The sequence below is a fragment of the Miscanthus floridulus genome, chromosome 2, assembly GCF_019320115.1.
Source record: "Miscanthus floridulus cultivar M001 chromosome 2, ASM1932011v1, whole genome shotgun sequence".
In the NCBI taxonomy this organism is placed as follows: Eukaryota; Viridiplantae; Streptophyta; class Magnoliopsida; order Poales; family Poaceae; genus Miscanthus; species Miscanthus floridulus.
In genome coordinates this window covers 7,376,119-7,391,546 of record NC_089581.1, presented here as the reverse complement: position 1 = coordinate 7,391,546, position 15,428 = coordinate 7,376,119, and the positions used below count along the sequence as shown (strand labels likewise).

Below are 15,428 nucleotides of genomic sequence, written 5' to 3'. Positions count from 1 at the left end.
AAACAAAAAAGAAAACAAAAATAAAAAATGGAAATAAAAATTAATAGAGTAAAAATAGTAAAAGAATAAAGAAAATAAAAAGGAATGACAAAAGTCCACGAAAAAGAAAAAAGAAATGTATTATAAATGAACGAAAGGAAAGGAAAAAAGAAAAGAAAACCATACAATAAAAAATAAGTGAAAATGGAATAGAAGAAAGAATAAAAAAGAAACTAAAAAATAAATAAAGGTAATAATTACGTGAGTAAAAGATAAAATAAATAAAAAGAAGAGAAAGAAAATAAAAATATAATAAAAGATCACTGAAAAGAAAAAAGAAAAAATACAAATAAAGCAAACAAAACAAAAAAAAAATAGGAAGAAAGGATTCGTACTTGCCTGTGTGGTCACGTGGGACGGCCGGAACCCGTCGACTCCGCGCTGAGCGATCACGCTCGGGAATAGATACACCGCCAAAAGGAACGGAAGGGCCCGCGTCGGCGCGTGGTGGGAGTGGTATGGAGAGGGGCGCCGCCACCGCCGCCGCAGCGCTCGGCTGCGCCCTCCGCTCCCCTTCTCCCTCCGCGTCCCCGGCTCCCCGGTGGCCGCCGCTCCTCCGCTGCCCCCGCCGCGTCCCGCCCGGGCCTCCCCGCTCCCTCCTGCCGCCCGCGCGGCGTTTCAGGTGATGAGCTGTCTCCTGTCCTTGTTGTAGGGGAGCTCTGCTCCGCGTTTCCTCTCGGTTGGTGTCACCGTGCGGTTGCTACTTGCTAGTTGTTCGACGAAACAGCTGTTCCATCGAGCATTTCTGTCTATACTGGAATTGGACGACAAGCTTGGAACATCCGAGCCTGAGGATCAGAATGCTGGTGAAATTTGATTGAGGGGTATAGTCCTCTATGGCTTGTTACTTTATGAGCCATAATAATAAGCTTTTTAAAAGGCACGGGAATTTCTGTGCTTTGACTTTCTAGCGTTAGCAAACTATAATTTTAGATTTCATGTAAAGGATCTGAAGTTAACTTGTCTCGTGTACATGGGAAGTTGGATCTAAAGATGTAGTAAGCATTACAATTTGGGAAAGCAATGTGTTATGTTTCTGCCCTGAAAGGCTCTATCGTGTACTCCCGCTGTTTCAAATCACAAGTCATTTTGTTTTGTCCTAAGTCAAGCTTGTTTAACTTTGCCAAGGTTATAGATAAATATATTAACATCCACATTATCAAATAGATGCACGATTAAAATGTTTTCCATGGTTCAACTAATGTATCTTGTTTGATGTTGTGGATTTTTGCGCATTTTTCTATAAACTTGGTCAAAGTTAGATTGCTAAAAAAGTTTTACTTAAAACAAAGGTAAAACACCTTACAATTTGGAATGGAGGATGTAGGAGCGGCCAAGCTAGGCTGTTTTCCATGTCAGGTCAACCAAAAGGGAGGTGTGGCCGTGTGGGCAAAGGGGTTTGAAAAATAAGGTACAGCCATGGGGCAAAGTGGTTTTTTAAAAAAATGGTAGAGCCACCATGTATGGTTTTACTGTTCCCTAATTGTTACCGATGCAACTTAGGCAGCCCTAAAGGTTAGCGATCACTTAAAATTTATTTATTTGAACTTTATATAAGATCCTTGGTCCAAATTGGAGTATGGAAAGAACCTACCAATTGTTTAAGACTGAAAAGTTATCCTCTCTTAACACTATGATTCGTACTTTCTTACCAAAATGAGAATATTTTTTGGTGTACATTAGTACATGTTCTCAGTTTGGTTATTATGGCTAACTGTTTTAGTCTTAAATCTTTATTCTCTTTCAGATTTTGATAATACACTTATGTACTTCAATCAAAGCAGGCCTCTAGACATGAAGAAGGGACAGAGTAGGAACTCACTGAAGACCTTCAGCTCATCTGGACACTTGGGGGTTAGACTAAACAATGAAGATCTCGTCAATGATAAGCTCCTAATAGATTGTGGAGAGGATCAAGATTGTGTGCTCGGTAAGTTCTATATGGATAATTTATTAATACTGTATAGAACAACTTATTATACTGTCCAAGTTACAAAATGCTACTTTGATTTACGAACGCAATTGATATCATGCACCTCTAGAAGGTGATTATTGGCTTATTGCAGGTCAAACTGTTTTGCATGTAACTGTCCATTCATAATTAAAGGGCGTACCCAGTGCAGAGAGCTCCCGCTCTGTGCGGGGTCTGGGGAAGGGTGTTAGTGGCAAGCCTTACCCTCGCCTGTGCAATGCGAGGAGACCGCGACTCGAACCCGGGACCTTCCAGTCACAGGCGGTAAGACTCTACCGCTTGCACCAGGCCCGCCCTTCAACTGTCCATTCATAATTAAAGTTAGTAAAATATACTCTATGATTTTCTATACAAACTAAACATATACTTAGATTTATATGAGGCTGGTATTGAAGTCGCAGCCCTCCTACTTTTTATATAAAGGCCATTTAGAGTTTTATATACTTCAAGATTTCATGCCTTTAAAAACTCAAACTCATCGTGTAACCATCTGCGCGCCTATGATATATCCCTCACTCCCATGGTAGAATATAGATCTTACAGATTACCAGTTCTACAGTCTCAGCACATCAAAGCAGAACAAACTTATTAAAAAAAAAGTAGAACAAACCTTATGAATTTAACCCTAAAAGTAAGTAAAACATGTTATTTTAAGATATGCAGAAACATTCTCAAGAAGACCTGAATGAACCAGTCAACAACAACTGAGGAATTTATTGCTTAGTCATGGTCTCCGCATTACCAAGTGAAACTGTGTCATACTTGAATATTAAAAAAAAAACTGCGGAGGGTTATGACGCCCCCCGGGTTTTCCCTTTAAGAAGATCTTCTCACACAGATCGAGAAAACCTCCGAACCCCCGCCCCCATCCTGACGCAGCGGTATCCTGTTGCCCTTGTGAGAACCGGGCCGGGCCATAACTGCGCTTTGGCACATGGGAACGGGCGAGGGGAATTTTTTTAACCTCAGCCTGAAATTCGCTCCCATGGGGAGTCGAACTCAGGACCTGAGGAGTGCCGCTGGGTCACCTAACCGTTTGAGCTAGGCGCCCTTTGGCTCATACTTGAATATTAGTGCCTGTAAGTTTTAGATTCAACCACCTGCTTGATGAATAGTGCATTTTTAGGCCATATGTCGTGCAAAAGTATCAATTGGGCAATTTTACACCCCTTGGTCATAAAGTAAGTATTGAAACTTGTCGTTTTTTGTTGCAGTGCAATTTTCTCCTCTATGTGCAGATATCAGTATCTGCAAGTTGGTCCATATTGGGAATGCAAGCAGAAACTATACTGGTATAGCATAATAGCATATATAGGGTGCATTTTTGCTACTCTCGGGTGTAGTTACTCCCATCTTCAATAAACTACATTACATGTGTGCATACTAATTTATCAGTTTGAGTATATTTATGTACTCAATTTAAGATACTTCAAATCTTAGTTCGCGAAATTTTCCCAAAAGAGCCCATACTTTTAAATATATTACTAAAATACCATTGCAGTACTATATAAAATAAGTATAACCATATACTCTATGTATACTTGCATACTTGACATACATACTACCCAAGATGGTTTAGTATGATCATATACTCCGTCTACACACACTTCGTCGGGCCATATACACGCTAAATCTAGAGATATGCACATGGGAGTAACTACTCCCTGGGAGTAGGAAATAATTTCCCTATATATACACACACATAAGAATGGCGTCAGATACAGCACATATATTACAAATTAAATATGGTAGAAAAACTGAAGGATAAGGCAACCATTTGGTCAAAGTTTCAGGTTTCTATAGTGAAAGTTGTGGTGTTTGTTTACTGTTTTCCTCTGTAACACTTGTTGCTTCTAGCTGTTAAACTTATGTTGTCTCTTTGTCCTCTCAATGTTGTTATCTAGCTAGATCACATTCTTGTAGTTATGAGCTTTATTGCACACTTCTATTGTTATTATTAAATGCCTCCGTGTTCAAGTTCCTCTCGTATTCCATACATGTTTTAGGTGGCATAGTTGCCCTGGGAAAGTTTGATGCCCTCCACATTGGTCATCGGAAATTGGCAATGCATGCTTCTAAAGCAGGGACTCCTTTTCTTCTTTCTTTTGCGGGAATGGCCGAAGTACTTGGCTGGACATATAGGTGGGCCTAAATGAAAACTTTCACAGTTTCCTAGTAGAGACTTAGTTTTGGCAACCATTAAGCCCAAATCAGGGAGGGCTTTGCATGACTATTTCCTTCTGTACAGGCCTCCTATAGTTGCTCAATGTGATCGCAAGCGGGTCCTTTCATCTTGGGCTCCATACTGTAGGAATGTGGTACCTCTTGAATATCAAGTTGAGTTTTCAAAGGTCAGGTCCCTGTCTCCACGACAATTTGTTGAAAGGTTATCAAAGGATCTTAGAATAAAAGGTGTCGTGGCAGGTACAGATGTTATTTTCTACTACAGGTTCAGCATTGTGCTTCACCATTTGGCCCCTTCAATAATTTATTTGTTCTTGTACGATGACAGGTGAAAATTACAGGTTTGGTTACAAAGCATCTGGTGATGCAGCTGAGTTAGTGAAACTATGTGAGGAATTTGGTTTAAGTGCATTGATTGTACGTTCTGTCATGGACACGGCAAAAAGATCTCATAATGGAGTTTCAGCCGCTATAAATTCGAGTGATAAAGGACAGGTTTCTTCCAGCTGTGTCCGCCATGCGTTGGCTATGGGTGACGTGGAATACGTCTCTGAATTACTAGGGAGGAAACACCGTCTTGTGCTAATGCTTAACCAACACTGCCTTCATGAAAAGAAAAACATTGTACTCCCTAATTCTTGCATGTTGAACATGCCACCAGCCGAAGGTCTCTATGAAAACTGTGACCTTGTTAATGGAGGGTATCTTGGACCATGTAGAGTGATCATCAACTCTGATACCCTCATCATTGAGATGAAAGATGAGAACAGTTTATCTCTAAATCCTATTCAAGAAGTTCGGCAGTTAGGGATTGAGTTTGGATAAAGTTATATACATTTTTGCTTTATTGGTGGAAACCCCTTTTTTGCATCTGCCATCTTCTGGAGATTATTGCCAAAAGAAGACGACATTGGGGGAAATACTGCAAGGGAAGTCAAGGACTATTTGTTCAAGCATGCAGTACGCCTCATCATGATTGAGCTCAGGAGCATCTTGTAGTCTCACAAGAATGCTTTATTACAGAAAAAAAGTGGAGATTAGTCCAGGGTTACCATACATACAACAAGGACAGTGGAGTCAAACTGGCATTTTTTGATCTGATGACAAGCTGTATCTGTCGAAACAAATGCATGGAAGGGGCTCATCTTGCAATTTCGCATTCTGTAGCTTATACAATTGTAGTCTTTTAGTTGGTACATTGATAGGTAGCATGGTCACTTGTCAACATTGTAGTAATGCTTCAGCCGTTTAATTAGACCTTGATTCTGACAACATTTGAGATCCCCCAGATTTCTTTGATACAAAATTGCAGCTGTTCTTTTGGGTGCTTCTAAATCTACAAGCACTATTTGTTATAATTATTTTAACGCCTGGGGTGTTTTTCCTTTTGTGGTACCTGTTCGAAGATACTGGCTACTTGTGCAGCGTCAATCCACTAACTGGGTTCATCCTAATACTTAAGCAGTTCTTTTTTTTCCAAAATCATTTTTACTGTTTTTCGCCCAAACCATTTTTGCGGTTCTATAGTACACAAGATTAGAAACGGCAGGGCTTCACTCTAGGTAAGTGTATCGTTAATCAATATCACTGGTTCAGGGCAGGATTCAAACAGTACTACAAAAGGTGAAATGACTAGATGGAGACACGTGCTTGTGCTTGTGAAATGGCCACACAGCCGAGTAATGGGTAAACAAAATGTTCAAGTGCTTCACTGACCACTATGTAGCTATCATCAATGTCCAGTTAGAACTCAGAAATGAAGGCATGTACTCCAAATGTTACAGAAATCTAAAATCCATAAGCTTTGCATAAGGGGCGGAAATATACAACAATGAAACTCAGGTAGCAGTAGAACTGATCACGAACACAAGTAATCCTGTACAGACCTGTGCTCCCCAAAGGACACAGCTTATTGCCACCTGACTAAACCTGAGAGGGCTGCCAATGGGCGAGCAGGCCCGTTCAGACCGTGAGATTTGAGAATAACAGCTCATATAAACATCATTTAGTTGGAGGCAGCTAAAACTGATGGTTTCTATTTCACTGAACCATGCCAAACAAACGACCCAGTTCTCTTAACAAAATCAAAACCAGTCATTGTGCCGTTCTTGTCAGCACTCATGAACTTGTCTTTATTTGTTCATATTTTTCGCCTATGCTTCCACCTTTCTGCTTCTGAAATTCAATGTACCGCAAAGTGCTAGAAAAGAATGCCTCTGTAGATGGATCAGCTACAGAGTTATCACTTTGCTTCTCCGTTCTAATCAATTCAATCAAATCTTGAATCACAGTATTTGTGATCTGTGGAATTCCTTTCTCAAAAAAGTACAAGTACCTGAAAATGGTGAAAGCACGCGGTTTACTCACACAGAAATCAATTATCCACCAGAAAATATCAAATCTAGTTCTCGACTTTACTTGTTCAAAATTTCAATAAATAGGGTTACGGATCCACTGCTTCCCCTTGTAGCACTAGCCATCTGTTGAGCAGCATTTGCGATTCTCAAGGCACGCTTCAAACAAAGGAGAACCCTGAAACAAAGTTTCAATTAGGAAATCAGTAGCCTCTTAATAAGTCGGACAAAATTCAATAGCAGTTGGCTAACCTTTAGCTACCACTAACTTGGATTTCCTTAAGGCTTGAGCTCATGACATCATGTGATTTTTTTAAGACATGAACTCATGGCATTAATGATAGGCACTTATCTCAGTACCATTAGAAAGTAATGTGCAAATAATTTACTTGCAAGACTAAAAACCGAAAGATGGACAATATGATCTTGAGATCCAATTAAGTAGTATGTTTACAGTGAGTAGATCAATCGTCTTACCTTTCACCATCCATTATCCCATCTTGGTCATCAGTCCAGAAAAGATGTGAACACGCATAGACTGCTCGGCATTGATCAGGCTTCTTGAGAAGTTTTGCTGAGTACTGCACAAAGCAGTAGCAATGTAATTTACAAGAGAGGCTAGCACTAGGTCCAAAGAAAACTGATTCCATGCAATAACAGGTTTCGAGAGGCTACATTAAGGGCTACTTTGGATACACCCATTCCCCATGGGGCTTGGAGGGGATTGAGGGGGAATGAACTAATTTCCCCCTCAATCCCCTCCAATCCCCATGATTGATCCAAACTAGCCATAAAACAAGAATCATTACCCCTGTTGTCTTGTGAGTGAGGGTGTCTCTATTTTCCACCCCAAATATATTCATCCGCTGAAGGGTCCCAATTATCAGGTGAATTGCAGTGATCTGAGCCTTCGAATCCTGCTTGTGGAACAGAAACATTATAAATCGAAAATAGACCAAATGTAAATGCAATAAAATGTACTTACAAAGGCATATAGGCATATAGCATACATTATGATACAGTCCAGGTTGCATCAAACAGCTCAATTAGGTACTGGAAGTGCATGGGTCACATGCACTCTGACATACAGGGAAGGAGATGGGAGGGTTCATACCGCGATTTCTTCTTCATATAAAATGAACGCTTGAGTAAAGAACTCATAAGCAACTGGTTCCAAATCACAGTCATTGGCAGCCTAAATGTAAACATAATCAGAGAACAAGAATAGGAAAAATTATGAAGATACACAGTATTACAACCATACCTCTGCACACTGCAAATATAGTCTCAGAGCTAACTCTGGGGAAGGAACACAAGAAAGTGCTTCAATAGTCTGGACAAGAAAAATGAAAACAATGATGAGTGTGCAGAAGAATATGGAGATGTTATGAAATGTTTTTGCAATTATGCATGTAACATTGGGTGCACTGTGTTATTAACCATAGTTTGCCAGAAATTTTTGAGATAATTAACGCCTAGAAATATGTGTTATTCCCAGATTCTTCCTATTATACACAGGGAAAAGGTAAAAAAAAAGAAGCTGAAAAACATATTTACAGTGTATGCATCTGTTATGAGACTGTAACCAAAGTTAGATGCATGCAAAATGAATCTATGACAAAACCTGATGCAATATCTGGAATATTTTCTTTGGAGTTGCAGGAACATCCTCCCCCAGTGACATCTCCATCTTGGCCTTGTAATCGCCTGACCAGCTGCAAATAATACAACTGCATATTAGATCCTTCAGACGATAATAATCAGCAAAGCATATATGAGATATATCACTTTCCTAATTACATAGATCAATATTCAACAAGTATGATCCATTGATGATTTATGATCCATTAATGATTTGCCAGTGTTTCAAATGTGTTTCTTCAATTTAGGAGGATCATGTATACACAACTAGATATTCGCTCGCATAATAATCTATTGAAAAGTCAATAAAACAAGTTGAATTGGAAAAGGAGCCATATTTAAATCTGAAAACAAGTCAATATTGCTTAATAAAAAGCAACAGTAATAATATAAATCTCAAGTTTTAGAGGAGCATGAACATTAACCATAGAATATTTTGAAACTTAAAAATCCTTACATCATAATATTTTCAATGAGTTGCTAGAACAAACCTTAAGAGCAGAGAATACTAACGAAGGCACAGTGAAAGTTAAACGCTTGGGGCCTCCCTGAAGTATATGCTTCTGTACAGTACATAAGATCTGAAAGACCAAAAGCATATTGCAATTAGAAATTCAAACCTATTCGCACCCATGCATGCGGATACAAATAAGTGCATGCTTAGCAACATAGATTCATGAAGCAATTAGCATCAACTTATTTCAATTTTCCTATTTTGGGAGAATGAGCACCATGGTCAAGTGATATGACAAAATAACAGGAAGCAGTTCAGTTTATGCATCTTGATACAAGAAAAAAAACTGGTTTGTGCAACACAGATGCATAGCAATGAGTATGTAACCACTAACCACAACATGGAATCAATCAAAATTGAGAGTGTTATTGATGCTTTTCATCAACATCAGTATAACAACAAAATTACCTTCAGCATCTCTTCAGGATCATCATTGTGCAACATGTGAATAGACACGCTACAGAGTTCTGTTCCTCCTTGAAGTCTTCTTCATCAAGCTAAAATAATAAAAAAAGCATAGTTACAGGTTGAGCAAACTTCATGAGAAAATGAAATCGAGATGTGTTGTGCTGATCTAGCTGAACAAATATTGGAGCACTAAGCAGCAGGACGAAGACAACAAACAAGTAAAAGCTCACTTTTCTAACAAAGTGTATGATCTTCACCTCATCATCTTGAGCCCCATCCATATCCTTTATCAGCCCCTTAATTAAATCGAATAGTGCCTCAATCTGCAAGAAACAAGGACACACAGTCATACGATTAGTTGCTTAGTAATATGCAGAGTAATAACATCATAGCATGAAATATTACCTTGTCAGAAGTAGATATGCAGGTTGTGTTTTTCATTATGCTTTGAATTATTACCACAGCCATCACTTTGGTTGTAGCATTATCAAGATAATCCATAACCCGAGGATAGTTTGAAAGTTCTAATGCAGTAACAATATTGCTATATTTTTCCAGGGGAGCACTAAGAAGTGCAACAATTTGCTTTGTTGCCCTGCTATCTTCAAGTTTTGCTTTGCCTGAAAGTTTCTTGACACATGCACCCTGTCCAAACAAATATAACTGAGTTAGAAGATTCAATTGACATTAGACCACTAATGGATTACATCATTGCCTTGCTATCAATTATAGTACAACAAAAAATGACTTCTTGAGTCAGCAAACAGACCATACGAGAAGGGGCATAAATCATATAATTGTTTAAAGAAGACTTACCAGCACTTGGTCAACATAATCAAGCCGATCAGGATGTACACGGAGAGTAAAAGTCAGAAGTGATACATATAGAGTTACGGCTTCCAACAACTGGCATGTCAGGTTGGGCTTCTATCACCTGCCAAAAAAAAAAGAGTATCTGTTTAGGTTTCCCAAGAGTCCACAGCCCAAAATAGCTATGGAATAAACAAACGCAGGTGCAATTCAATTGCGTACTATGTATGTTAGTTCTTAGTTGTGAACATTTAGCCATTTAGCCTTGTATCAAATCAAATGCACATTACAATTACATGTCCAAACACTAACAGCTAGAGTTTTACCTTTCCAATAGCATTACTCAACTTAGCAAAAGCTTCTACTTGCAAGAACTCTGGCAACACCTGCATAATTCATTTATGTCAAGCATATACAAAATTTGAATGATAGTCTATATAAGGAATGCTTACTTCAGGACTTGAGGCAGCATAGTTAGACAATCTATCCATAAGTTGCGAGAGTACTGTTTTGATATCAACACTTGGCTGCAAAAATAAATTTAGAAATGACTTCAGTTCTTGGTGAAATAAGTAGAAATTGCATGTAAACTCCCCAAATAAATACAAATTCACAGTATTCACTACTTCAGAGTTTGATCTTGGTTGAATCTATTTATTCTACAATACAAGGTAGCAGATTCCATGCAACATATATATATGTCAGATAGTATACTGACAGTCGTAGCTTAGTTTACTCTCACACTCACAGGCACTGATTTTACCCCCCAAAATGCCGAGACATCATGCATCAGTAAATTAGTATGTATGTACTGTACAATTAACATTAGTACATGATTCAAGTGCATGTGGGTTTATTTTAGATGGCCTCCTGGCTGCAACCATGCGTGACTCCATCTAAGTCATAAAATTTACAAAATTACCAATTGATTTTGCAGATAACAAAAGGCTAGGCAAAGCAAAGGAAAATCAATTAATCACAAAGGTAGCAGTCAAGCCAACTAGCAAGTCCTTGGTGGTACCAGCATGATGCATTACAATGAGGAATTTGTAATGGCAAATGCAGTAGGGATCAAGCTGAAAAAGGTAAGTTGCCAACCTGAAGCTGGGGAAATGCGCTCAATAAAGTTTCCAATGTTTGTAAATGATATTCGTCTGGAAAGACTTGGATTATGCAGTCCATCAGGTAGAACTGTGAAAGGTCATCTTTACAATTAACCACCTGCCAATACATTAATACTTAAGTTCCAAGACAATCAAGATATCATAATCATTTAACATCAATACTTCAGACTGCAAACCTGCTCTAATATCCTTGGAAGAACAGTTTCTTTGTACATATCAAGGTCAACGCCCTCAATCTGGCTTAGAACATGAAGGTTTTTGCCTACCTAGAAGAATATTAAAAAAATAATGCCAATGGCATGACTTAGAAAATACAGTTGAGTAGAATAACCAGATGTCACTGAATTACCAGATCACGCAGTTCATTTCTTTCCTTCCCGCGCTTTTCCTTTTCTCGGACAGGCCCCTATAGACCAAACAGATCATTTTTTTTCAGTTTCAGATAGGATGGTATAACCAGAGAATGGATTTAATCACTTCTGCATGTACTATGGTAAAATGCATGGTAATGATTTAAGGAGCAAAGGCAGATTCTGCCTTAGGTCAAGCCTGCAACATACCTGATGCTGCATCCGGACCCAGAGTTTGTTCATTTCTATGAAATTCTGAAGAACAAATTCAACTGCATCGTTAATACTTTCCGCATCCCTGCATGATTAAAACTGCAAAAGATGATGGGATATACAACACTTGAAGGTGTTTGTTATATTCTTCATGTCCCAACTAAATATAACTAACTACAGTTTTCCCCATTTCTGCTGATCCTTGGTCAAGCAGGTCAGCAGGGAAATGCACGTGCCCACTGGAGAGTTAGGATGGGAATATAAAAATGTATTTAATACGGTTTACAAAACTCCTAACTGATTAGTGACAAGGGTTGCCAACAAAGCGATGGCAATTAATGCATAGGAAGTTGCAGCACCAAAAATAAGTACTTCCTCCATTCCAAATCATAAGTTGCTCCAGTTTTTCTAGATACATAGTTTTTATTATGTATCTAGATATAGTATATATCTAGGTGCATAGATAAAGTTATAAGCCTAGAAAAGCCAGAACGACTTATAATTTGGAATGGATGGAGTACAAGATTGTATGACCTATGAGTAGTGAAAATATGAAGTGGGGACTAACTGACATTAGTGCCCATCTTGTAAAGTCAAGGCGATACGTAAAAATTAATGCTACACATGTAATATTTGCAACCAGATAAAGCAGCTTTCACCCTAACTAGCTTGGAGTGGACTACCATGTTTCATGTTAAATCTATAGGTTTTAATTTTTCGCTGTCAGTCAACACTACCAAATTATGTTTATTAACTTCCATAATGCATTCATTACAAAAGGAAAGAAAGGAAAACATAATACACACTTGGCAATAAAGAATAAGCTAACTCTTGTCCTAAGATTAGCATGATACTATTGAAACTCTAAACAAAATAGTTTGCATTAAGAAATAGCATGGCATGAAGTAAAGGTACAGTACCCTTCGTACTCAGAACCAATATCAGGCAATTTGTCTCTGCTTATTTGAGAAAGGTAACTTCTGAGGAAAAGACCACGAAGAGGATGTTGAATGCCTCGGCACATTTCAACGAGATCTTTAAGAACATCTTTAGCAGGAGCCTCTTTCGATTTGATGTACACAGATCCCACTGTGCAGAGGAGATAGCTGGCATGTAAACACCTAAATCAGATGTATGTTTTCATAAATCATAGGTATTCTCCTAGAAAAAGATTAGCTCTTCATAAGTTCATAGATGTTCAAGAGCATAACGGAAGTATCACAGGCAAAAAAGAAAAAAAAAACATAACCAAAGTACAATATCAAACACGAGTTGAAGTAGGTCTAATATTTATATGATTTTTATACAAATTGACTATAGTAAAATAGCAAACAGGTAAACCACCATAATGCACTGCGGTTGCAGTTTACGCAGAACTCTACCATGAATCTAACAACCTGCTTGTACAGCACTTCAACTTATCTTTAAAAAAATATATGATCCCTCCGGTCAAAAATATATACTTCACCTTTGGACAATAGACATTGACACAGACTCTAACATGCACCTTTGAACACTGTTTTCTTTTCTCTATTAATATACATATAACAATACAATCCAATTATGAAATTATGAAAATATTTTTCAAGGTAAACCTACATATCTACAACAACAACAACATATCTGATTTTTAATATTTCAAGGCCAAATATTTTAAAGTTAACGGGTAGTTAAAGTCTCACAAGTTTGACTGGATCTTGTACAAAGCTTCAAGTATTCGTGACCAGGGGGAATAATCAATTGCAGGGGTAACATCAACAGATAAGGGCTCAGTGAGGCCAAAAGAATTAAGTTTGATTACAATGGATCAAAACACAATAGATTTGATTTGATGAGACATACAGTGGAATTGAAATGTATTCGCCATGGATACTAATAAAGATTGGATGCCATTGTGGAAGAATTTCCACAGTTTTACAGTCCTTTTAGTTTAAACCTAAGTCCATGTCAAAAAATCCAATCAACTAGGTTATTCATGACCAGAAACACATAATCATCTATATGGCCAACAAAAGAAGCCCACATCAGCTTGATCTACACGTGCACGGTGCACAAGTTAATCCAATACAAATTTGTGAGCACTGTAGGATAACGTTTTAATTAACATGCCGTAACAAGTTACTATAACATGTGCCCTCCTTCGAAAAACACATTTTCGCATTTGGATAAGTAACAAATACAGCAGAGAGAGCAGAGATAAATAACTAGTGATATCCTGACATAATGATGATGTACCGAGTTCAATAGTGGATACTAGAAAGATGGGCATTAAGTTTAGTTCGCTCATGGTCCGAAGAGTCAGCTCGCTGGTTGGGTTATCATTTTATCAAGTTAAGCATACTATCTCAACACCCTTAATAGAGACGTGCTTATTTTCCTCACTAGTATTTACATACATAGCAATGAGAACTGATAATATGCAAAAATGGGGGCAGGAGCCTCACAGTCTCGGTAAGACATTCCCAGCATGTTGCACAAGCTCGTACAGATCAACCACAGAGCAGCTGCCCCGGCGAGTCTCCTCCCTGAAGAACATCTCCAGCTTCTTCATCTCATCAAACGCCCTCATGTCTCCAGCAGCACAAGTGAATCCCATTAGAACCCCAATCGATACCACTTACAGAATTCCACACACCCAGCAGCTCCAAATCCACAGTTACTCACAGAGCTCGTAGTACTTGTGCGGCGATAGTCGCGAGGTGCGCAGTTCGGAGAGCATCTGCGCCGAGTACTTGAGTCCGTCCTTGAGGTTGTTGGAATCCTGCGCCCAAATTGCACGATTGGAACACGGACCGAGGAAGGAAGCAGCGGTAGGGAGGTGGGGGTAGAGTTCCGCAGGGGGCTTACGAGGGCGCGGTGCATGTAGAAGGCGTTTTGCTGGACGCCGGCGATGCCCTCGGCGAGCCACCGCTCCTCCTCGTCAGCGCCGCCGTCGGGGAGCATCCGCACCGCCGCCGATGCCGCCGCCATCCGAGACGGCTGAGGAGGTGGATCTGGTCGGCCTCGCCCGCGGCGTTGGGACTTGGGTTGGATCTCGCTCTCGTGGGCTGTCCCCGAGGTGTGGCTCGGCTTTGGATCGATTCGGGTGTTTGTGTTCAGCTCTGTTCGTCGCGAGTATTTTCATGTAGGGCTTGTTTAGTTCAGGGCGTAAAGTATGTTTTGGTGTTAGCGAACCGTGAATTTATTAAGCTTAATTAATTTATTATTAGCATATAGTTACTATTACATTTTATTATCGAACCATGAATTAATCATGGCTTAAAGGATTCGTAGTCGTATAATTAGTTATTTTTTTGAGCCTATATTTATTAAATATTTAATGAGATATGGTGTAAATTTTTGGAGAGGACTAAATAAGCCTTATTTTTTTCACATTTATTTTTACCAGGTAGCGTGTTTGTGCGTTGCTATGGGACAACTAAATCTTTTATACTAAAAATACATAGATCGCACGATAAGATAACAATACTGTTAAATTAAATACCGACGTCAAAGTGACATTTAATTCAAAAGGCAAAGTTCATGAAATTAACACAATCACGGAGAGCGCGACGTCGCAGGCTCACAAACTCTACTGTATAGAATTTTTCGTGGTACGACTAAGATAATATTTTATATCGACAAAAAGAATTCTACGATATCCATTTCTTTCATGCGCCAATAAATCTATGAATAAGTTCCACCGCATCTCTATATAATCATGTACACGTAGGTTCGAGTATATATGTAAATAGGTTCGTGCTCATGCGTTGCTACGGGACAGCTAAACTTTTGTACTAAAAATACACGGATCGTACGATAAGATAACAATACTGTAAA

The 15,428-nt window shown here is 38.9% G+C and overlaps 1 protein-coding gene and 1 pseudogene across 4 annotated transcripts; one reads left to right on the top strand and one right to left on the bottom strand.

Moving 5' to 3' along the window:
* The first annotated feature begins 417 nt into the window (after nucleotides 1–417).
* On the top strand, nucleotides 418–5,583 carry LOC136537807 (FAD synthetase, chloroplastic-like). 4 transcript variants are annotated; one of them, XM_066529775.1, is made up of 7 exons: nucleotides 647–661; nucleotides 751–863; nucleotides 1,824–1,969; nucleotides 3,226–3,303; nucleotides 4,018–4,153; nucleotides 4,260–4,435; nucleotides 4,524–5,583. In XM_066529775.1, the coding sequence occupies exons 3-7, from the start codon at nucleotides 1,834–1,836 to the stop codon at nucleotides 5,018–5,020; spliced, it is 1,023 nt and encodes a 340-aa protein (XP_066385872.1). In that variant the 5' UTR covers nucleotides 647–661; nucleotides 751–863; nucleotides 1,824–1,833; the 3' UTR covers nucleotides 5,021–5,583. The 4 variants fall into 4 exon arrangements, with proteins under 4 accessions (XP_066385869.1, XP_066385870.1, XP_066385871.1 ...); XM_066529772.1 differs by lacking the exon at nucleotides 751–863 and having other exon boundaries at nucleotides 418–661; XM_066529774.1 differs by lacking the exon at nucleotides 751–863 and having other exon boundaries at nucleotides 537–661; nucleotides 1,787–1,969.
* A 390-nt stretch (nucleotides 5,584–5,973) lies between these two features.
* Nucleotides 5,974–14,740, bottom strand: LOC136537806 (vacuolar protein sorting-associated protein 35B-like; annotated as a pseudogene).
* Between the last annotated feature and the right edge of the window lie 688 nt (nucleotides 14,741–15,428).